Raw genomic sequence first — 24,877 nt, 5'->3', positions numbered from 1 at the left:
TTTGAGGTCCAGAAAGGTAGTAAAGACATCATTAATATAGTCCATGTGACTACAGTGGTTCAACCTTAATGTTATGAAGCAAGGAGAATACTTTTTGTGCTCAAAAACAAAACAAAAATAACAACTTTATTCAACAATTTCTCTTTCCTGTCATTCTCCTACGCAGTTTACATTGAAGACACATTGCAGAGCTTCTGTGTTCTACGTCAGAACACTGACTCATTATTGCCGACGCTGTTCACATGAGCACCACGATGCATGCGTGTGATGCTGGCGCAGGAGCCGGCCAATACTGAGCCTGCATTCTGATGTAGAACCCGGAAGCGCTGCACTGTGTTTACTACGTAAACTGCGTAGGAGAATGACAGGGTAGAGAAGAAATTGTATTCTCGAAAAGTCAAAAAGTATTCTCGTTGCTTCATAACATTAAGGTTGAACCACTGCAGTCACGTTGACTATTTTAACGATGTCTTTACTACTTTTCTGGACCTTAAAGGGATAGTTCACCCAAAAATGAAAATTTGATGTTTATCTGCTTACCCCCAGGGCATCCAAGATGTAGGTGACTTTGTTTCTTCAGTAGAACACAAATTATGATTTTTAACTCCAACCGTTGCGGTCTGTCAGTCGTATAATGCTTGTCAATGATAACTCCATCTATAAGAGTCAAAAAAACATGCACAGACAAATCCAAATTAAACCCTGCGGCTCGTGACGACACATTGATGTCCTAAGACACGAAACGATCGGTTTGTGCGAGAAACCGAACAGTATTTATATCATTTTTTTTACCTCTAATACACCACTATGTCTAACTGCCTTGCGCATCCGGTTGGTGAGGTCTGAACTCGCTCTGACAACGGAAGTGATGTCTCGCACTCATTCAAGCAAAAGCGCGAGACATCACTTCCGTCATCAGAACGCGGTTTCAGACCTCACCAACGGGATGCGCAAGGCAGTTAGACATAGTGGTGTTTTAAAGGTGAAAAATGATATAAATACTGTTCGGTTTCTCACATAAACCGATCGTTTCGTGTCTTAGGACATCAATGTGTTGTCACGAGCTGCAGGGTTTAATTTGGATTTGTCTGTGCGTGTTTTTTTGACTCTTATAGATGGAGTTACCATTGACAAGCATTATACGACTGACAGACCGCAACGGTTGGAGTTAAAAATCATCATTTGTGTTGTACTGAAGAAACAAAGTCACCTACATCTTGGATGCCCTGGGGGTAAGCAGATAAACATCAAATTTTCATTTTTGGGTGAACTATCCCTTTAAATGTGGTAATTTCATTGCTTTCTATGGGAGATAAAAAACCTCTTGGATTCAATCAAAAATATCTTAATTTGTGTTCTGAAGATGAACGAAGGTCTTGCGGGTTTGGAATGACATGAGGGTGCGTAATTAATGACAGAAATGTCATTTTTAAGGACACTTTAACCTATGTGCAGGTTGAAAATAACAGCACATTTTAGACCTTTAACATACTAAGGTGAAAAATTGACCACAAAGTCTGACCTAAACAAGCAGGTTCTGTTCATGGCATCTGTACAGATCTGGCAGAACATCAACTGGGAAGATCAGCTGTGTTCTGTGATGTTTGTAAATAGTCATTTACAGAGTCATTTACGAAGGTCAGTTCACCCAAAAATGAACATTGTGTCATTTTTATGTTCACAATAATCCTGTTCTTAACCTGTATGCTGTTATTTCTTTCTGTGGAACACCAAAAGAGAACTTTGAAAAATCTTCTCATAGCTCTTTCCTATACTACGACACTTCATAGTGACTAGCTCCGAAAATGAAACCAAAAAAAAAAGATCCATACGTGCCTTGGACTATATTCCCTAAAGCTGTTATTCAATGGAAATTTTCCTCTCCAATGAGCTGTCAACTCGAGAACTGCTGAATCAGTGAACCGGAAATTGTTCTTTTGAGTTTTTTGGATCAGAGTTCAACTCACTGACTTCATGACCCAGTCTGAATAGAGATAAAGTATCAGTGAACAACGGCTTCAATTTCGGTCTGTTCTTCTCACAAAGATATCGATTGACATCAGGTGACTTGGAATATAGCACATAGTCATACTGACCACCTTTATGGATCTTTTTTGGTAATTTTTTAAATCTTAAAATCACGGTCACTACTGTCTTTGCAAAAACTGCTTAACTATAGACAGAATTATCATTTCTGGATGAACTATTCCTTTAGCTTCTGTTGGCATATGCAATATTAAGTATTAAGAGCAAGGGTTTGTAAAAGAAAAAGAAACGTTTGTGGGACTGTCTGATATCTTTGGAGCCTGAAAAAATTTGGGTCACAATTCAACTTAATAGAAAATTAAGTGCTTTTGGAAGGCACTGCAACTTCAACAGACACCTAAAACATGTTAGGACCCAGTATTCAAGCATCATAGGCAAACCCAGGACCAATTAAGCCTGTAGTCCAAAGGCTCCTTCTTCACCATCATATACCTCCACTGTGTTTCTCTAAAAACAGAGAACATGTAAGAGTGACAAAGCGCTCAAAATAAGCTCATGTATACAACTTAACAAGCAACACTTTTTCTGTACAAACTTATCAACAGCATAGAATTACATTTGTGAGAAATCCACCGACTAAGTTTTCAATGTGGCTTGAGAACTCTTAACAGTCTATGATTGCAAATAAAAAAATCTCCAGTTATTATTTCTTATATTATAATGCATTATTTAATAAAATTGCTCTATTTAAAAGCAGCTTTGTCCCGTCATTGAGTAAATTATCCTGGCAAAAATTATATAGCTTCATTTAATGGCAAGTCTTCTTGTAATAAAACAAGTCCAAAATTGGCACTTTCCCAGCTATTCCATAATGTAACTCCCATTGTAAATGCATGTACACATTTATAGTGTCTTCATCAATATAAAACTGCTACATGTACAAAGGTAAAATATAAGAAAACCTGCCATTCGGTTTGCATTGCACAGCAAAGACTCTACAAGCGCTTCATTTTTGACATTTCCCCTGGATATATTAATACAAATATAGACGAATTCATTTCTCGCTCTTTGAACAAGGCAAGGTAACAGTTTGTTCAGTGGCCTAACATCATTACAAACACCTGTCTCAACATTTTCTAACAATAATCGCGAATATTACAGTCACATATAGTGGTGCTAAAATACACATCTGCACCACAGCCCTATTTTTTTTGTATTTTAGCATATTGGAAAAAGCTCATTTGCTAAGTTTATCCATATGGCTATGGCGAAGGATAAAACGTGCAGGATGGATGCAGCACACAAAATGGCTCCCATAAATTTGGGGAAGATAACAAGATCAGTGTTGTGGAGATTCGAGAAAAGCTATTGAGACAACAAAAACTAAATGTTTCAGTTACTGTGATGCAACGAAATATATTTAATTTTCCACATACGAGCAAATGTGGGTTGATGAATCACAGTAAAGCGATACGTCTTTTATCTGTGTGTAAACAATTTTGTATAAAGATATTTTTGATTTTATCTTATCGAATATATTTCATCCCAATGCCACTGTAGCTCTACACCTGTAACTTTGTAATAACATAAACACATTTTCAAAATGGTTCTCTGACACAGCAAGCGAGCATATTTCTGTAGTGATTTTTCTTTTTTGCATGTAACCAGCTGACGTTTCTGATTGTAAATCGATAACGCATTATAACTCTCTTGGCGAGCTAGCATAGCACTAATGCAACAGCTGCTAGAAAAGAAACGTTTTCAGCTTCGTCCATTTTGTAGCGTACAGCAGAGGAAATCCATGTGCAGAATTCCCAAACAAAATGGAATTTCCGTCCCGTGTTGTTCATGCAACTTTGGTTTCCAGCAGTGAGAAGGTACAACAAGACCATCAACTTTTGCGCTTCTTAGTCCCTTCATGGAGTCAGGTTTCCCAGAAGGTCTGGGGTGAGGTACCCCATTGGCATGGTTGGCAATGCAGGGAGGTGTTTGTTTGGGCTGTGCGAACAGACCGTGGGTTGCGAGGAAGGAGGATTCAGGAGGAGGCTGTGCTGGGCGTCCACTTCCTGCACTACAGTATAGTCTGACACTGGTGGCAGTATGGGGACTGGAGGAGCTTCGGGAAGCAGGTACGGTGTTTGGGAATCGCTGGCGGACACCAAGTACTCCCCATTCCAGAGGTTCCCCTCAACAGCCTGGGTTGGCAATGATTGGTACCCCTGCTCAGGACTAGGGCTGGGCGGTACGTCGCTGGAAAGCTGCCTGGCCATGTTCTCTGAGGTGTAGGCTCCGTCAGAAAGCAGCTGTAATTGTATCTTCTTCTTCTCATTCTCTTCCTCTTTCTTTTTCTCTGGAGAGTTGTTCAGCTGTCCAGGCGAGAGCACCACTCCTCCCGCTGGTGTGAAATCACTTACTTGGGCATAAAAGTCCATGTTAACCCAGCTGGGCACAGCAGGTTGCGTTTGAATGGGCGTCTCCACCACTTCTGATGTCTGCTGGACGCCAAGGTCAGGGATAGACGAGCTGCTTCTGGAAACCAGAGGGTGCTGCTCTCCCCGTCCAGAATGGCCAGGTAGAAGGGAAGCCAAGTCCTCAGGATCTGGGGTTTCTGGGTCGTAGCAGCTAGCACGACCCGAATCGTCGTCGCTTTTGAAATTAAGGACTCGAGAGGAGTCCGAGTGGGACAGGCCCAGCAGGTGTTGTGTATCAGAACCACTGTTCTTCTCTGCAGGGTCATCAAGGTCCAGCTGGATGAACTCCACCCATGGGTCCTCATGATAGAAGTCCGGCTTGTACATGTCTTGGCTGCTTAGCAAAGAATTGAGCTGGTCAAGTTTTCCATTCTGTTGGTGAAGGAGAGAATATATAGTGTTATTAGATAGGACCTACAGAAGTCCTATATGCAAAAAATTCAATAAAACATAAATATTAAAATAAAATATTAGGAAAAAATACACTCCTACAATCATTTTCAAAACATTTGTATTTTTGGAGGCATCAAAAACAGCATTTCCATGTGGGCATATGTGTGCTTGTTCTGGATTGCTCTCTGGGTTTAATTGTTTAATGCTTACACTGCACTCTAAAAATGGAGTACAAGGTTTGTTAAATGAACAAGTCCCAGTGCTTTCTGGATGTAGAAAATTGCAGGAGAATGGCCACAACATGTCAACAATTATGACCTTTTCAAAACAATCTCGCTCTGCAGCGATTCCCATTTTGCAACTCGTGCCAGATTTGTACAGTTTTATAATGCCACAATTTGAACAATTCTTATGTAAGACTGTGTAATGTACTTATGCATATATTCACCTCTTATTGTTTTGATGACAATTGCTGTAATGAATTTAATAATGTGCAACATGCAAGGCTTAATGCCTTTGTCATTCACAAAAACAAAAACAAAAAAACAGTCAATAATTCTTAAAGGGAGAGTCCACCCAAAAATGAAAATTCTGTCATCATTTACTCACCCTTATTTTGTTCCAAACCTGTATGAATTTCTTTCTTCTGTTGAACACAAAAGAAGATATTTTGAAGAATGTCGGTAACCAAACAGTTGATGGGCCCCATTGACTTCCGTAGTATTTTATTCCATACTATCCTTACCCATATTCTTCAAAATATTTTTTTTATGTGTTCAACAGAAGAAAGAAATTCATACAAGTTTGGAGCAACTTGAGAGTGAGTAAATGATGACAGAATTTTCATTTTTTGGGTGAACTATCCCTTTAAATCTTTCTTCCTATCATATTTATAAACAGAAAAGCACCATGCATTACATTTTCCATGCTACACATGCTGTATTACATACTGATTATAATTGCAGTTGCAATAACAAAACAAATATAATTTGTATGAAAAAAAAATAACAAAATGATGGACATGCATGAAGACTGAAATGTGAAGTTTAATGTTTTATGCAAAATTACCTTTAGCAGCTCTGGGTCGATGCCTTTGATTTTAGGGGCAGGAATAGGTGGTAAAAAGATTACCATCAATCTGTGGAAACAAGTTAGCAAAATGTTGTAAATGCAGACCATTTTATGCATTTGTAATTGTGTATCGTTGTGTAGTCAGAGCAATTCCCTGCTTACAGCTTAACATTAAACAAATTACGTTCAGGTCATATTTCACCCCAAAATAAATGCTAAAAATCTGATGAAAAACAAATAATATGTATTTTATTTAAAAACAATAATGTATTATTGATATTACATAAAAAAATTACATATACATTATATATATATATATATATATATATATATATAGAATATTTTATAATACATTTTGAAGTACATTTGCAAAAAAATTAAAGATACAAAAGTTAAAATACCCCTAGTAAAAATAAAAATACCAAAATGTATTTGAAATACATTGATTTTATGCTAAGTATACTACAAATACATTTACATATTTATGTACTTTATATAAATACCCTGCAGTTATACTTTTGGTATACTAAATTGAGCATGGAGCAATATGTCAGTTAATATGTTAATGGATTTGTAATATACATTTAGTGTGAAATAAATGTATTTTAAATACATTTTGGTATAGGTTTTTTCACAGGGGACATCACGGTGGTATTTGTTGTACTGAATTTATTTTATGCATTTTTTTTTTTTTTTTTTACTTTTTTGTAATATTTGTGTTAGATTTTGTGTTCATTTTTCACATTACAATAATGAGACTTTGGGAATAATGTGTTTAATTGTCAATCTCAAATCTAAAAAATAAAATTAATGGTTTAAAAAGAGGCTTTTCATTGTTTATAATCTAATTTTTAATTTTAAAAAATTCTTTTGATTTTGGGATGAAATATGATCAATATGACTATATGAATATTTCTTTGTGAGATACACCTTATAGGTGGTATTAAAAAAAAATCTGTCACCTCTGCTGCTGGGAGAAGATGAGGAGGATAAGAAGAATCACCACTCCAATCACTCCAAAAATCAACACCAACGTCGTCAGGAATGTTGATTCTGTGTAAAGATAAATGGTCTTTCCTTACCCTGAAACAATTTGCTTAATTGATTCGTGATGGTTCAGCTGCACAGCTGGATTCACTTTGTGCAAAAAACAAGTTAAGCTCTTGTTGTTGACTAACCTTTGCTTGCTATCTGTGCCACATGTACAATGATGCTGTCACTGAATTCGCCAAAGTTGTCAAAGGCTGACATCTTGCAGCGCACACGGACTTCATACTCTTTGTCAGTGTGCAGACCGTAGATAGACTGCTGTGTGCCACTCTCCAGGTCCAGCTGCAATAAAAGAATGAAAAAGTAAATAAGAAAAGAACAAACTGAGCAATGAACTGGAATTTATGAGCAATTAGATATGTGACAAATGGATATGTAAAAAGAATATGTTTTCTCCAGGTCTGTCTGTCTGTCTGTCTATCTGTCTATCTATCGATCTATCTGTCTATCCAGTCATGTTTTCACCAAGCCCGATTTGTAAAATTACATTTTTTAACCCACAAAGAGAATAACTGTCAAGAACCCCACTAAAAATACTCCTTAAAGTTTATAACTGTGAAACTCTCTTGGGGACACCAAAATCTAATGTACTCGTGTATTTGACCTCAGCAGAAGACCTACAGAAATAACTACAACAGTGAATCATTCCCCTATGATCTATTCAGGCCTGCCAGCATACGGCAGTGATTTAACATGTGGCTGAATGTGGTTTTTTTCGTGTGTCTGCTCAGTCTAGGCAGGACCGCTGGGCAGGCCGGGGGAACGTGGCTGTCAGGGAGTGTAAACTGAGAGAGAGCTCCTAAAGATCCTGCCAGACGCAAAGATCTCCAGCTTGAATTACAGAGCACATTGGTCTGCTCTGGGCCAGTGGTGACCCTTTTAGAAAGAGTAGATGAATACTGGCTTATAATGCATCTCCAACACAAAATTGTATTTCTCAGAATACAATAAATAGGATGGTATAACCAATTTCCTCCACCACAATGCCTGGGAGTCCACCAAGAGAGAGGAAGATCAAAACAGCTACAGCAAAATGTTCTGTGATGGTCTGATGAACTCAACAGTCTTACTTTGCAAAATGGATTCCAGGGCTCCAGACTGTCTAAATAGTTGCATTTTGCATGTGGTAAATGTGGTATAAGTAGAGTAACAATTAATGCACACTACATTTACAATTAACGGGTGCACAATCATCATTTATTCCTGACTTAAACGTACATTGTTGATAATGAAAGATCACTGTTAACTGCCATCTTTAATGTTTTTTGGTGCTAGAGACATACCATCTCCCACTGGGAGTTGTTCCTGACCCGGTACTGAACCTGGTACACCAGACTCATCCAGCCCGTCTGCACATCTGCTGACGGAGGGGGAGCCCAGCGCACAAGGATGTCAAAGTGCAACCCTGAGAGGCTCACGTTCAGTAGAGTCCAGTTCAGCCCAATTGGTGGGTCAGGATGCACTAGGAAGTAAGAAGAAAATTAAGTCAGGCCTCCAACATAGATATTCTGTTACTGTGTCTAAACCTTAATGAAGAACTTTCACAGATATTAACTTACCAATGTTTTCCACTGTAAAGCAGGCCTCATCATAGGTTATGTTCTGAGGAACTGAGCGCAGCTGGATGCAGTAGGAGGTCCAGATGTGCGTGAAGGTCTTGTTGAAGTAGCACTCATTTTCCACAGTATGTGTGTAGTCTGGACACTCCTTCCACTCACTAGAGAGGGCACTAAAGCCCAAACGATAATAAAAAAACATAATATTAGATGTATACGAATACTAGACACCTCAGCACATTGCACTGCATGGATTTATCAGTAAATGTATGGCTAGTTGACCTGAAATACTTGACAAACAAATGACATGAATTATTATGAATGCAGCTTTTATGACCTCATATTAATTAAAACTTATATTATATTATATTATATTAACATTCTGTTTAGGTATCAGTTTCATTTTCATAAACACTAATGCTGCGTCCAAAATCAAATACTTCCCTACTATATGGTATGCAACAAAAAAAAACAGTACGCCAAAAGAGTAATATGTCCGAATACATACAGTAGTATTAGAAAAACGGTAGGTGAAATGTCCCCTGATGACCTACTACTTCTGCCGAGATTCTGAAGTGTGCATTTGATGGACACTTTACTATCCCATGAGGCCATGGAAGAGGATTTCATCTTGATTTGTTTATTCAAGTAAAGTGCTGCAAATAGATCCACTTTGCCTCACCTTATCTTTTTGCCTGACCTCTCTGTGACTATTAGATTATATTGGTAACACTTTACAATGAGGTTCCATTTGTTAACATTAGTTAACTACATTGGTTAACATGAACTAATAATGAAAAATGCTTTTTTTCAGTTAATGTTAAATTCAGCATTTATGAATACATTATTAAAGGGGACCTATTATGCCCCTTTTCACACGATGTAATATAAGCTTATGGTGTCTGTGAATTTTCAGCTCAAAATACCCCACATATCATTTATTATAGCTTGTCAAATTTTCCCCTATAGGCGTGAGCAAAAACACGCTGTTTTTGTGTGTGTCCCTTTAAATGCAAATGATCTGCTGCTCCCGGCCCCCTTTCCAGAAGAGGGCAGAGCTTTAACAGCTCACGCTTCAACAACAACAAAACTGGAGAATCTCGCGCAGCCAAAATGTCAGAAATTGTTAGTAGCAGTGTTCAGCCTTACGTGTTCGAACCGGAGTTACAACTTTAAGAATGCAACTGGAAGTTTCTGAATGGTTAGTGGATAAATTTATATAACTGTTGTGGAGTTAAGTTGATTCATTCAACTCACTGACTAGCATGTACCATCAATCTTTTATGCAAATCAAGCGTTGAACTGACCCTCGTTTGTGAAGCAGTCCGACGTAAAATGATTTTTGCAAATATAGAACACATTACCGACTTTACAGAACATTTCCTTCATAAATGAAATTCAACCATGGTGTCCTCAGTGGCTCAGATGCCGGGAGTCTATGGAGACTCTTGTGTTCATTAGTATATCCAATAACAGAACATTTGTAATGTTTCCAGCTGCTACAGCGAGGAAACAGAAATGGCGCACTGCTGCGGCTCACGCAGGGCAGTATCTATGCTAATAGGGCAGATCGTCACCAGTCATGGGCGGGGCTCTGGAAACGCACGCTTGAAGATACTGTTTATGATTTATGGGGATTATAAAAAAATAGTGGGTGGATTTTTACCATCATAGGCTGGTTGTTTACACACACTTTGGACACACATCTGTGTTCAAACACCTTATAAAAATGAACTTAGCATAATAGGTCCCCTTTAAAATCAAAAGTTGTCTTTGTTATTACTATTTAATGGACTGTGTAGGACTCTAATGCATTTAATTCATTATTCACAGTGTAAAGTGTGTGTTCTCATGCTCCATCCATCTCTCCATTTGCCTTCCCTTTATCTGCATGTGTGACACCATAAGGTCTGCATCTAGGAAGGAGGGATGGCTTTTGTTCAAACTCAAAGTTAGTTGGTGTCTTTTTAGTTTTTGTCTCCTACTTTTTGGTCTGGTAGAAGACCCTTAGGGCTCCAGGCTCTGTGAGGTTCTGGAAGGTCCCAGCGCTCCACCAGCAACGGAAGGTCTCCTGTTCTCTGGAGCGGCAGCCCGTAAAATGAGGTCCTCTGCTGGGATCTGATGCAGGAAGGGAAGAAAAAATTTAATTATCTATAAAATGAAGGTATAAATGATTATTTTATTAAATATAAATATTTTCTTCTTATATATGTACTGTACGCATGTTATCTTTTGGCACATTGTGAGCTCTGTCCTCTGCAGTTGAGCTCCTCTGGTGCCAAGTTTGCCAGCAGTCCTCTCCATCCCCTGCTTTTGCGCAGCCATAAATAAGACTTGGAGGATGCAATTGATTTTTCGCCCTCTATTTCGCCCTCTAACTGCAGTATAAATCAGCAGAGCTAGCATGTGGCACCAAATCCGCTAGGTATCAAGATTTTCTATGACACCATGTTTTTATTTGATTCCTTTCTAAATTGTTCCTGTAAGAGTAAATCTAGCTTAAATTAATAGTGGCTTTGGGAATGGAGAGGGCCGTTAAAATATCTAATTTACTCTGAAGTAACGTTTCTGCTGAGGATCCCCAACACACCAATTTTTCTCGTTCTCCTTCGTCCAGCCCGCTTCTAGTGACAACAAGATATATTTCCCCCCATACCACAGCTGCTGAGCGCAACAAAACAGCACCCACAGCGACACTGGTTAGGACTGATCATGTGGGAAAGGGATTTTCAGCGGCTTAAGTGAGTTCACAAACATGCTTTCACATACACATGAAATGTAAACCAAGCTTTGCATGTGAGGGTTTGCTGAATTACTAAATTGAGAAAATCATATTCTTGTGTGATTTTAAAAACAGAGATATATTTAAAAATCACTTTAGAATGCTAAATATGAATACAACAACTTGGCTATTATTTTTAAATCACATAGTTTAAAAGGGACAAAAAAACAGGAATGCACAATATAGTGGTACTATTATGGTTATCGAAATTTGATATTGGAACTTAAACAAAAAAAATAAAAATGATTGGATATTTAATTGTGCATTCTCTTTCGTACATCTAGTTAAAATTTGGCCTTTTTACAGCTGCTTTTGCAACGTTGTTTGACAGTAAATTAAGTTAATCTTTTAAAACACTAATCACTAATGAGTTAATCTCGTGTTTATAATAATGTTGTTGAATGTTTATATTCATCAATATTATAGATCTGACTGCACTGATGCTGTTTTTTTTTTGTTTTTGTTTTTTTTGCAGAACTGCTTTAGATGAAATGAGCTAATTTAATAATTGATAATCTTTACAACGGATCTGAATCAACATTGAACTGACTTCAGCTAAAAAACAGCCAAAATGCATCAATTTCCTGTTATCATTGCAAAGCTGCTTTGAAAAAATCTGTATTGTACAAAGCGCTATATAAATAAAAGTGACTTGACTTGACTGACTTTTAAAACACTAATAATTTAATAAAACTGTTAAATATATTCAGTTAGACTTTCTTTTAAGGTGACATATTTACATTGTACTTACTCAAATAATTATAATATTAATTAAAGTCCCCCTGTATTCAATAATTGTTATCCCTTAAAACTCTTCTTTGATCACCAAAATGACATATTTAAACGTTTTTTTTTCCTGTGAAAAAAAAAAATCTCTTAATGCATCAAAATAGCTTGAATGTAACTCTACACCCTTGCTTGATTTAATACATGCAGATCTATGAATATGCTGATTACGTCCGCCTCCACTCACTCGCTCAAGCTCAGAGATCCACTTGGTCAACTTCCTGAGGTAAATGCTGCACAATGGTACAATGGTCTTTACAGCGTCGGACACATAATGGTAATTAATATGATTAGCCTTTTGCTTGAGTACAAACAGCTAATAATGTGTTGCTAATGTTAGACGACTCCCTTGCTTCAGATTGGTCATAGTTAATGATATGCTAAAGCCCGCCAGCATGTTGACATGATTGGTTACAAGATAGTTTGTGACGTAAGAAAAAACAGCGATTTCAAACTGCGTTTTTGAAACTGTCTTTAGATCACTGCAGTTTTAAAGAGAAAATACTTGGTTTGTCTTAAAGCATATTAAAAACACCACATAGACTTATAAACAAAATTAAAAACTTGATTTTCACCACAGGGGGACTTTAACTACTTACTAAAGAGTTAGAGTTAGGGTTAGGGTTTGGTTTAGGGTTAGTTACTTGTAATTATGCATAATTTACTGTTGTTAATATAGTAAGTACAAGTAGTACCATGTAACTATGTCATTATAAAATAAACCATATATTCTTTAACAAATCTCAAAATGAAAATCTATTTATCATAATCTTACATTATAATAACCTAAATGCACTTACAATAGGGCTGCACGATTAATCGGACGATCAGAAAAAAAACATTGAAATCGCGCTTAAATGATTTGGCTTAGTGCGGTTAAAACAAACAAACACTTAAATACACTTAATACAAACACTTAAAACTAGGGATGCACCGATACCATTTTTTAAGGACCGAATACGAGTATCGATACTTTTTTTCTAGTACTCGCCGATACCGATGCCTATACATTTATTCATTTCTCTCTCTCTCTCTCTCTCTCTCTCTTTTTTTTTTTTTTTTGGTGATGTTGCAGTTTTCCAAGCGCTACACAGTGAGACTAATGAATGTAGGACAGCTTCTTCATTATTACTCTAATGAAAAAAGTAATAATTTTTATGTGCTTGTCACAAACATAAAGAACAAAAATTTTACAGTGTCCAATAACCTTCAAAGGGCATAATTACCAATATATATAAAAGAAATTTACAAACAAATTACAAACAATACAACAAATACTATAGAGATAAAAATTAACTTGTTTTTCAGGTACAGTAGGTTTATTTACCATGTATACATTTATTTAACATATTTTGTTGTTTTATTAAAATGAATGACAAATATAGGCTACGGTCCCTTTAAGACCGAATCCATGGGTACTGACACATATCCTGTTTTCACCCAAATGCTTACGTCCACTTAAGCCATAACCGACTGTATTTACGTGAGATACTCCACACGATGGACATTTTGACAACTATGTGTGCATTTGACTATTCAGGAGCAAGGAGAACTGATCGCGCGCTGCCTGAGAGAACTGGGATCGCGCGCAAGAAAGAGAGAGAGAGGCGCGCAAGAGGGAATGCTTCTGGTCTGTGTCTTTCAGCGCTATTCTGCCTATCCCGCCTTCACTAATCGATAACAAATTGTGATTGAAAGCATGCATTTCGCAATGTGTGTGTTGTCATTATTAATTTTGAAGTATTTCCACACCTCTGAGGCTGACATTGTTTCTGCTGCTGCCGTCGGTGTCTCTGTGCACGGAAAATTCTGTCAGTTACGTCACGTGAGGTATCGGTCTTTGGTATCGGGGGTATTTTTACGAGTACGAGTACAAGTACACGAGCTTGATATCGGGCCCGATACCGACACTAGCATCCCTACTTAAAACAGTTGTTGAATGGAAAAGAGCTGCATCAAAATTTTTCATAATATTGTTGAATGTTTATTGACTGCCTCTTTTGTGTCCCACAAAAAACAACATATGAGAATGACATAAAGCTGCATAAATAATCATCAATAAAGACTAAAGCTTTAGTCTAGATCTTCTCAGTATCTAGAACTCCCCTTCTCCCCCTTTCTGACTCCCAAAACTCTGTTATTGCTGCTCCCTCCCCCTCGAAATTCTGGCATGTGCAATAAAAGCCTGTTATGGAAGCGATTAGGTCTGAGATGAACAGATGATTTGTGGGCCACTGCGGAAAGGATGGGGACAGAACAGATAGGGACATTATCACCAATAAATTGTTCCTGGTCAATATTTGGTTTAGTGCTGCAACAGGGGCAAAAAAAACCAGCCCAGCGGTCTTCGAGCACACACAATTTGCTCTCAAAAAACGTTGCAAAAGCAGCTGTAAAAAGGCCAAATTTTAACTTTGGGACCAGTTTCAACTGTGTTAGATGTCAATGTGGGAAACTTTTTATTTTACATCAGACAAATCAGATGTTGTACAAGTGGAAAAATTTAAAAATGTGCTTTGGCTATACACTGTTGATGAAGTAAAATAAAGTATAAAACCAGCTGCTCTCATGCAAAAACAGAGTATTTCAAATTAAAATCATGTTTTCTTTTCCTTTGCTACAATATCATCTCCCATCATATTCACAATAAGCAGAGAACACAAACTGTTTTTGGGAAGTTTCACCACAATCTCTTTTCTGACAATTATACAAACAGTGAGTTATGCAGTTTTTGAGCATGCTGTTGGAACTGTGATCTTTAAGTCAGAGCTTATGAGCCAAAGTACTTGCGCAAAAAAGAGCTCATCTATCATTCTGATGTGTTGGCAGTGTTGTGGAATACTAATCTGCTTATGTGGTTGTGCAGGCGTGAATATTTTGGACCTGTACTGACCAATAATTCCTACACAAGAGGCGTTACAATCAATCAATACTGAATACACTTGTTCCAGTATGAAATGTACCAACTAAATAAAAATTTAAATATGACATTTCTTTTTTTTTCCCAGTTAGAACTTTGACACTGATTTTGAAACATGTGAATACAAAAAAATGTGCGATTTATGTATGTGTTTTTTCCCCCCATTTCAGATACTTATGAATAATAAATTAACATGTCGCTTATGCACACACCTACTGCTTGGAAACTTAAATAAAGCTACAGCTTGTGTGGGTGAAGGTTTCCCGCGAATTAAAAACATGATGTTTACTCAGCTCCCCGCAAAGACAGACCACCGGTAACTAGGATACCGGTTCAGACAGAAAGCCAGGACAAATGTTTTCCACTTCAGCTAACTGCAAACTTCTGAATAAATAGGCAACATTTTGCCAATTAAACTGTCTTGATAGATTGCAATCACTTGAAAAAGCACCTTTATCACTGGCTGTCCAGCAAATGTCTTGACTGGCTCAGGGTTATGAGCTGCTGAGCAGATGCTCCATCTTTTCCAACTCATTTGCTGCAAAGACGACAGTTTAATAGCAGAATCAGAAAAAAGTGCGTACTTCAGCGAAGCTAACAAACCGAGGCAATTAGCATGTGTCCACTCACAGAGTGTCTGTTACACAGTTATCACAGCACTTACATAACATCTTGTGAGCTTCTGTGTGAATGCAGTTACAGCTGTGCGTCATTGAGGAACCATGTGAAATCCATTTGACAATGAGCATCACTGTGCCTATACTGACGCTGAAGGACACAGCACCTGAAGTGAGTACTAACAAGCTGTACATCCGAATCAGAATCTTTCCTTCAATTCTTTAATTAGAGAAATAGCTAGTTACCAAGGTTTTTAAATTACAAACATTCTAAAAATGGAATTCAACCAGAACATTTCAAACTTGGAACCTTAGAGAAAATGTGTATATATAACAAATAGACAGATAGACAGATAGACAGACAGACAGATAGATAGATAGACAGATAGATAGATAGATAGATAGATAGATAGATAGATAGATAGAGTGCCCTTCGAATAAGCAAAAAATGCTATTTGTAAATTGTATGTGTATGTTTTATGTGAGGAGGTCACTTGGACACCTCAAGCAATGTGGAAACATCAAAAAGTGGGTAAATAAAAAACCTGGCTTCTGTGAGAAAAACAGCATGAGAACATTAAGTTCCATTAGCATATGACGTGTTAACAGACAGGGATTCAAAGCGGTGAAACCGAACATTATGATAATCATCAGAAGATCAGAGCCAGAATAAGCTTTATTGCCATCCATGTACCATCCACAGAAAGCTTGTTGTTTTTTATTTGTTCGACAATAATTGTTTCTGGAAGCATTTTGACTAGTATGTTTTAAAACTTAATTAGAACTAAATAATGAATAAGCAAACAGCAATGGCTTAACATAAATCCAGAGCTCATGATTGTCTTCACTCAATTGGGAAAAATGTAAAAGAAGATCAAACATCCCATTTGCTGCTTCTTTTATATTCATTTGCTCCGGAAGCCTGAATTATGAAAGAAAATAATTCATTTCATTTAAATGAAATGGTTGTGATTGGATCATTCATTACGTAAAAGGTTAACTTTTTGCTTTAGGTATTCAATTTACATTTTTGAGTTGAAGTAAAAGGTGAAGTAAAAACAAGCCTATGTTTTCACAATGCTGTTGATGCCAGCAACACTTAAAAATATATTTTTTACTTATTTTTCTGACCTAAGCAACAAAGGGGTCAGCTTGGTCAATAAACAAGCCAAGTAATGAGCACAAAATATGACAGCAGTGATTATGTAATTTTCATTCTCTCTGGCCCTCAAAACTAATTACCAATCACACGCACACACATACACACAAAGTGGCTAATGAGCACATATTTGAAAAGCCCGTGACCCACGGCATAACCACATCTGAAGTGGTTCAATATTTTAAATAAACACAATTAAAATAAATCAATTAAATTTCAAGAGAGCAAGAAGCACAGTAGCAACAACTCCAAGTAAATAACCTTTATGCAAATTTGCTAACATTGCTAAATACAAAATGATAAGCCACCCAACATGTAGAAATTAGAATTAAAATTGGGTTTAGGTCCAGTCTTAAGACAGTCATGATTTTCCTATGTCAGTACAATCCGATGGGGCCAGACTTTTCCTCAGAAACCATGCAAAGGAAGTGCTTTCCAAATTATGTCTGATTAAAGTCCCAAGGGAAGAAAGTCTCTCAGAAAGATCTATTCCTTCAGGGTCATCTGGGTTGACCATTTCAGTGCTCTATAACTACAGACACAGACAGTGTATCTTTCAGGTAAATCATAATACACTGTAATACATAGCCTACAGTATTTTGAGACATGAAAATCAATTTATCATGCTCATCTGTGCTGACTACTGAAAACAAAGAAACTCACTTAATACTATAATACATAGGGTTATACAAAACAGGATGGGAATACAATACAGTATTTTGTGCTGGCAAATATATAACAATCATTTTAAAGGAGAATCAGATATTAGTTTATACCCTCAAATATCAATTCAATGATTTTGGCTGTGGCACCCCTCACATTCCACCTATAGACACAAGAAAAATGGGTGAGGGACAGTCAGACATTATGAAAACACTTTTGTGTTCACAAGCCAAATGTGCAGTAGGTGTTTCTAGCACTGTGCTGAGCATAAGAATTTGTGTCATCGGCTGGGTCAGACTGCCATCGGTCTTACAGACCAGCACATAAAAATACTCACTGACAGTCCAGCACGTGCACCACCTGCTGCTCTTTGTCCTTTAAAAAAGCATTATGCTGAATGGGGGCAAGGAGAAAGGACAGTGGTGGTGGAGAAGAGAAAGAGACGACCCTATGTTTGAGAGACACACTTCTGATAAAGCAACAGTTCACCCAAAATTGAAATTTGTATTGTTTATGCATACATTTACATATACATACATATCATTATTATTTCTGTGATTTCTTCTGAGCAGTGAGTGATTTTCTCTTTTTCTTTTGTTCTTTGATTAACATTAATGACACAGACTGCAGCGGGTATTTTAGGCTGCTGTCACTTTAAAACAGATTTTCTCACAAGTCTTTATAAAGAGTGCCTGTACCGAATTGTACGGAGCCCCCGCACATGACATGCAGAGGAAAAAAAAAAAAAATCGTGCACACAATTTACTAATTTGTTCCCTTGATTTACAAAATCGTGCACACGATTTACTATTGTGTTCCCTCAATTTGCTAAATCGTGTGCACAATTTACTAATTCATTCCCTCAATTTACATAAATCGTGCGCATGTTTTACTAATTCGTTCCCTCGATTTGCTAAATTGTGTGCACGATTTACTAATTCGTTCCCTCCATTTACTAAATCGTGCACACAATTTACTATTGTGTTCCCTCGATTTGTTAAATCGTGCGCACAATTTACTATTGTGTTCCCTCGATTTGCTAAATCGTGCACACGATTTACTAATTCGTTCCCTTGATTTATATAAAGCATGCACACGATTTACTATTGTGTTCCCTCGATTTGTTAAATCGTGCGCATAATTTACTATTGTGTTCCCTCGATTTGCTAAATTGTGCACATGATTTACTAATTCGTTTCCTCAATTTAAAAAATCGTGCACACGATTTACTATTGTGTTTCTTCGATTTGCTAAATCGTGTGCACGATTTACTAATTCGTTCCCTCGATTTATATAAAGCGTGCGCACGATTTACTAATTCGTTCCCTCAATTTACAAAATCGTGCACACAATTTACTATTGTGTTCCCCCGATTTGCTAATTGTGTGCACGACTTACTAATTCATTCCCTCGATTTATATAAAGCATGCGTACGATTTACTAATTCGTTCCCTCCATTTACTAAATCGTGCACACGATTTACTATTGTGTTCCCTCGATTTGCTAAATCATGCACACGATCTATTAATTCGTTCCCTCGATTTATATAAAGCGTGCGCACGATTTACTAATTCGTTCCCTCGATTTACAAAATCGTGCACACGTTTTACTAATTCATTCCCTCGATTTGCTAAATTATGTGCACGATTTACTAATTCGTTCCCTCGATTTCCTAAATCGTGCGCACGATTTACTATTGTGTTCCCTCGATTTGCTAAATTGTGTGCACAATTTATTAATTCGTTCCCTCCATTTACTAAATTGTGCGCACGATCTACTATTGTGTTCCCTCGATTTGCTAAATAGTGCACACGATTTACTAATTTGTTCCTTCGATTTATATAAAGGGAACACGATTTACTAATTGTTCCCTCGATATATATAAATTGTGCATATGGTCTAGCAAATCGAGCGAATGAATTAGTAAATTGTACGCACGATTTATAAATTGAGGGAACGAATTAGTAAATCGTGCGCACAATTTACCCTACTATATTTTTGCATGTCATGTGCGGGGCTCCACAGAATTGAGCTCTCTTTTGTGTCTTATTGCTCTTGAATGGTTTAAAAACACTTGAATGCAATTTTTAATGTGTTAAACTGAAAATAATGAATCTCAAAATTAGTGTTAATTTTGATAGCCCTAAAAAATACAATAAAACAAATAATAAAAATATTAAATTGTAAAAAAAAATTAAATGACAATAGGTGAAATTGATCTATCTATCTATCTATCGTAGTCTTAATTTACTTAGCTATTGTTGTGTGGTCACTGCAAAACATTCTTGAGGATGAACAAAAAGGTCGAGGGAGCAGACACTTCCAGCAGAATGTAAACTGGTGTTAAAAATAACTGCAAACAACACACACACACACACACAAACAAACACACACACAGTGTACATAAAGGGGGATGAGAAATTCAATACGTTGCAAGTGTTCACTTAACACAAACTCCAGTGCCCAGATGTAAGGTGGGAAGTACTAGTAGAAACCACAATATATAGAATGTAATGGAAGATTTAGGGGATGAAATCCATTTGCTAACATGCAAATGACTGTTATTCCAAATGTAGTGCAAAGCTCCATAAACAAACACCGGCCTCCAATTGCCCTGTGTAAGTCCATCATTAGCAGAACTTCACTTTGATGATCAGGGAACACAAATCCAGACCCTCAGGCTGAATTACAACAGATTTATGTCAAGTGGATCTGCGATAATGACCGTAATCCTCCCTAATACTGTAATTATGAGGCCATTACTTGAGTTAATCTACTAAATCATTTCTTTAGAATTTTGCCATTTGAATAAATAAATAAATAAAGTATAGCATCACACAATCACATACTTTGACTGACTGAGGATGTTCTCATTAAAGCTCTTGTTAAATTGCTTACTGTTTAACATTTTTTCTAACCCTCAAAATCTATCAACCAAACATTTAAAATTTTTCTCTCATATTTCTGCAAACCAATATGCTGAATCTGCAGGCGAGTTTACCACAGAAGGTTTATATATGCCTTCAGATGAAGAGGAATTGTTTTATGGCCACACGCTCCTTGTGGAAAAAGTTTCATGTGAACGGCCCTGTGGTCCTGCTGTCCATCTGGCAACTGGACTTTTTTTTTTACACAAAAAGAGCCAACTACTCCCTTATGTAACGGCAAACTTTGCTGTCCTCTGCTGTTCTACTTTCTCCTCATGTCTCAAAGCGAGCAAGCCCAGCTGTCTTCCTGACTTCGCCCTGCTGTCTAGCGTAAATAAACTTCAGCTCAAAAGGGGCTCCGCCTGCATCTAAAACTCCCTGAGTCACAGCAGTAGACTCTCATGTTGCTCAGTGCTCACAGCGGACCATGCGCCGTGTGAGGGTTATGGCAGACAGCACGGCGCAGGGAAAATTAAGGAATCAACACGGCAACATAATCACTAGGCCTTTAAACGCAAAGCCGCATGCTCAACAGAAAACATTGCTTCAGTGGTACGGTGGCTTGCTTCCTTAGTGAACATATTGTTAGTGGAGGAAAAATAGACTGACTTCCAAGAATCTACTTGTGCTTCTGAATGTTTCCTGTGTATGCACAGATTGCTCTCAAGTCTTCGGAACTTCTGGTTGTTTAATTATTTATTTATTTAGAGGACAATCCCCTTAAAAGTACCTGGTCTTGGCCAAGCACACAATGGTTATACATCAAAATTTTAGTATGCGTTTTTTCATATTCGTCATCCTAAAAATTCGTCATGCACAGAAACCTTGCACACTGAGTTCGATAATTAATCTGTTGCGAAAAAATTTGCAAAACAATATAAAATGGAGTCTTCAAGCAGTGAGGATGATTTTATTGTCCTCTCTTCTTAAAAAGAGAAAAAGAAAGAGGAAATATTGGGTCCATCCAATCCTGAGATTGCGTAGAGAGGAAAGAGAGTTCCACCTCCTTATCAAGGAGCTGCGGGATTATTCTTTATATTCCGTCTCTTTGTATTCCACACTTTGTTTGTCAAAAAGTGCTTTGTGCTGCGAAACTTGTCAGACGCCATTCTGGATTTGATGTTCGCTTGTACGGTGGCTCTAAACTGTCAAAACACCTTGTAAATGCTTTCTACGGATGTGAAAAATGCAGAAAATTTAACCCGATTCAAATTTTTTTATGACGGATGAAAGTTTTGGAAGCAGTGTGTAAACGTGGTTGAAACAACATGAGGTCGTATTTATATTTTAATGTGCGAAAATTTCAGACGAGAATTTCGGACTTAGTGTGCAAGGACCTTAAGGCAAGACAATGAACAGAGACAAACTGAGGGCTTAAATACACAAGGAATGATAATCAACAGAACAGGAAACAGGTGTGTAACTAATCAGAAACCATGACAACTAACTATGAACTAGAACACAGGCAAATGCAGGGAAAACGAAACAAAACATGACGATGAAACTACACAGAACATGATAATGAAACTATGAACTAAACATGAACGTGACAATACATTTCATTATTAATAATAATAATAATAATAATAATAACTTTTTATTTATTAAGATAAATATTACTGTTATTATATATTATATAATATATAATAATAATATATTATATTTATTATATATATTCCTGTTATTGCTCAAGTGTAAGGGGAGGTCACTAAATACTTGCCACTTTAGCCTATAGAAGCCGTTTTTTCAGATTTTTTTTTCTTTTCTGTTTTTTTAATACTGCATACAAATGTCCTGTATTTTCTGGTAATATTCTAATAAAGAGACTGAGAAATAATTATATATGGTCATTATACCATTACTAAAACATCTAATGGTGGCCTAAGACTTTTGCACAGTACTGTATATTATATAATAAACCCTAACTCTCTTTAAAGTGTTGTCAAAATGTCAGGCCTTTAAGTATTTAAATATTAAATAGAGAATAAAAAGCTAATAAACACAATTAGCACCTTGAGTCTTTTGGGACCTATTATCCAAGAATTTCGCATCTAAATATTGTAATCAACATGACACAATCATTGGGGGATATCAAATCTACCTATCTACCTATCTATCTAAATTAGCAGTATATATAATTTCAGTATATAGAAATGAGTAGTATCATGAACGCCCCTCTGCTTGGTGCAGAGCAGAGTGTGTTGATCCACAAACATCTGATTTATTAGACACATTAGCGTACACGCATGACTTTGACAGCACAGGCCTGTAGCGGTGCCAATTCACTCTCTCCTCCATAAGACATGCCCATGTCTTTGAATTTCCAGCCAAAACACAAGAGTCATACTTGCCAGACCTCCCTCACAAAAAAGTCCACAAATATGGCCCCTGTCTGAAGCCATAACTCAAGACGATTACTGCTGTTCTCAATCAAACCGCAGCCTGTCCTCAGAACACCTCTGAAGAGAGCTTATTTAGGGCAGACAGCATGGAAATGGGCAGAGGGACAGTCCATTTAATAGGTTTCCCAGATTTCTGTTCTCAGGATTTTTTATTTTATTTTATTTTTTTTTGCAAAAACATATTTTAAATGTTGTGTCATTTTAACGATCAACACCCAGATATTCAATGGCACCACCCATTGAACAGACTTACTTGTGAAAAATACCCTGGACAACATATTTATGAAGCATAACTAGAACATTTGACTTAACATGCAATGCTGTAGGTAAAAAAGAGTATTTGCACATAGTCTGATGAAAATAGATGTCTTTGATGTCATGATTAGTTCTAGTACATCTTTGTTAGAAAATCTTGGCATTTAAAACCCGAATGATGCTAAATTGCTAATGCATTTCACAAGGCAACATGTTGGAGTTAATAAAATTGATTATTTTCTCATTGTCATAATTATTTCTAGCACATCTTTGCTAAAACATCTTGCTAATAATAGCCCTTTCATTAGTTTAAAATATTATAAAAATTAAAGAAATGATCTCCCCATCACACTTTTCCAATGACCATGCACTCCAAAGCTCAGGCGATATGGCAATATTTTTGTTAATTAGTTAATATTTTGTTATTAGTTAAATACTAACTTAAACTTTAAAAGAGAATATTTTCAAACATAAAATAAAAAAAATGAACTTTAATCAAAGTGCTAAAGTCTGTGCTCTAACTTGTGTGCAGCTACTGGGTCATTAACCCAAGTCATTCACTGCTCCTGTGAAAGCCTATTACACAAATGTTATTCACCATAACATATCACTGTCTCTGTCTCAATGATAAGCTATGTGCACTGTTGACATCCCAGTTGGTTCATCATCCCATAAGCGCCACTGTATCCTGTCCCTGGACTTTGGATGACCACAGTCAATGTGTTTACTTTCAAACAAAACCTATTTATTGAAGGATTGTTTGACTAGACCAAAGTAAAACGTTCTGTGTGCTCAAAGGTGAATAATCTTGACACAGGCCCAATGATTTTCCAATAATGACCTGGCACAGACATCTACAGTTTAATTCTGTGATTGATAAAAGCCCTATTATGACATTTTAACATGTTACATGTACTACAATCATTTATAAAAATAAATAAATAAATAAATAAATATTAATAATATTATTAATAAATATTTTAGTATTTATTAATTTTAGAATTCGTTTAAAAAAATACTAAAAAAATAAAATAATACATAAATAAAAGAATTAATTAATAGTTTTATTAACAATTATATATAAAATAAAATACAGCAAAAATAATGCAAATTAACAATCCATGCAGTATCACCTAAATGCAAAGTGTAACTGAGGCAAGCTAGTAAACCTTGCTTCCCTGGCCTCAAGAGGCACACTAACCACTGACGCTAGGGACTGCGGCTTTTGGCGTCCTTGTTAGCATGCCTGTTTCCTATGCCGGAGACGCTCGGAGCATGTTGAATAGGACCGGTTACATTTGGTGCCACGACCCGGATGGGACTGAGGTTTAGGGGGTTGAGTGTAACGGAGGCAAACTAGTAAGAGCTGTGCATGTAAACTTCACTCCCTTGGCCTAAAGAGGCACACCAGAGACTGCAGCCTTTAGGGTCCTTGTTAGTTTGCCTGTCTCCCATGTCAGAGACGCCAATTCGGTTCCTGCTCGGAGCGTGTTGAATAGGACCGGTTACAGTTGGTGCCGTGACCCGGATGAGAGTGTGGTTTAGGGGGATGAGTGTAATGGAGGCAAGCTAGTAAGAGCTGTGCATGTAAACCTCACTCTATTGGCCTAAAGAGGCGCGCTAGAGACTACGGCCTTTAGGGTACTTATTAGTGTGCCCGTCTTCCATGCCGGAGACGCCAGTTCGATTCCAGCTCGGAGCGTGTTGAATAGGACCGGTTACATTTGGTGCCATGACCCGGATGAGAGTGAGGTTTAGGGGGATGAGTGTAACGGAGGCAAGCTAGTAAGAGATGTGCATGTAAACCTCACTGACTTGGCCTGAAGAGGTGCACTAGAG

The 24,877-nt window shown here is 37.1% G+C and overlaps 1 protein-coding gene across 1 annotated transcript in view; it reads right to left on the bottom strand.

Moving 5' to 3' along the window:
• Positions 1-1,796: 1,796 nt before the first annotated feature.
• Positions 1,797-24,877, bottom strand: part of ghra (growth hormone receptor a) — a 35,093-nt gene continuing 12,012 nt past the window's right edge. Inside the window, 8 exon segments of the mRNA XM_051904014.1 lie at positions 1,797-4,056; positions 4,059-4,829; positions 5,919-5,988; positions 6,884-6,974; positions 7,100-7,253; positions 8,255-8,433; positions 8,531-8,700; positions 10,513-10,645. Coding sequence (XP_051759974.1) covers positions 3,748-4,056; positions 4,059-4,829; positions 5,919-5,988; positions 6,884-6,974; positions 7,100-7,253; positions 8,255-8,433; positions 8,531-8,700; positions 10,513-10,645 — 1,877 coding nt within the window. The 3' untranslated portion in view covers positions 1,797-3,747.

Source organism: Ctenopharyngodon idella, chromosome 8, assembly GCF_019924925.1.
Source record: "Ctenopharyngodon idella isolate HZGC_01 chromosome 8, HZGC01, whole genome shotgun sequence".
NCBI lineage: Eukaryota > Metazoa > Chordata > Actinopteri > Cypriniformes > Xenocyprididae > Ctenopharyngodon > Ctenopharyngodon idella.
This window is presented reverse-complemented; position numbering and strand designations above follow the sequence as displayed.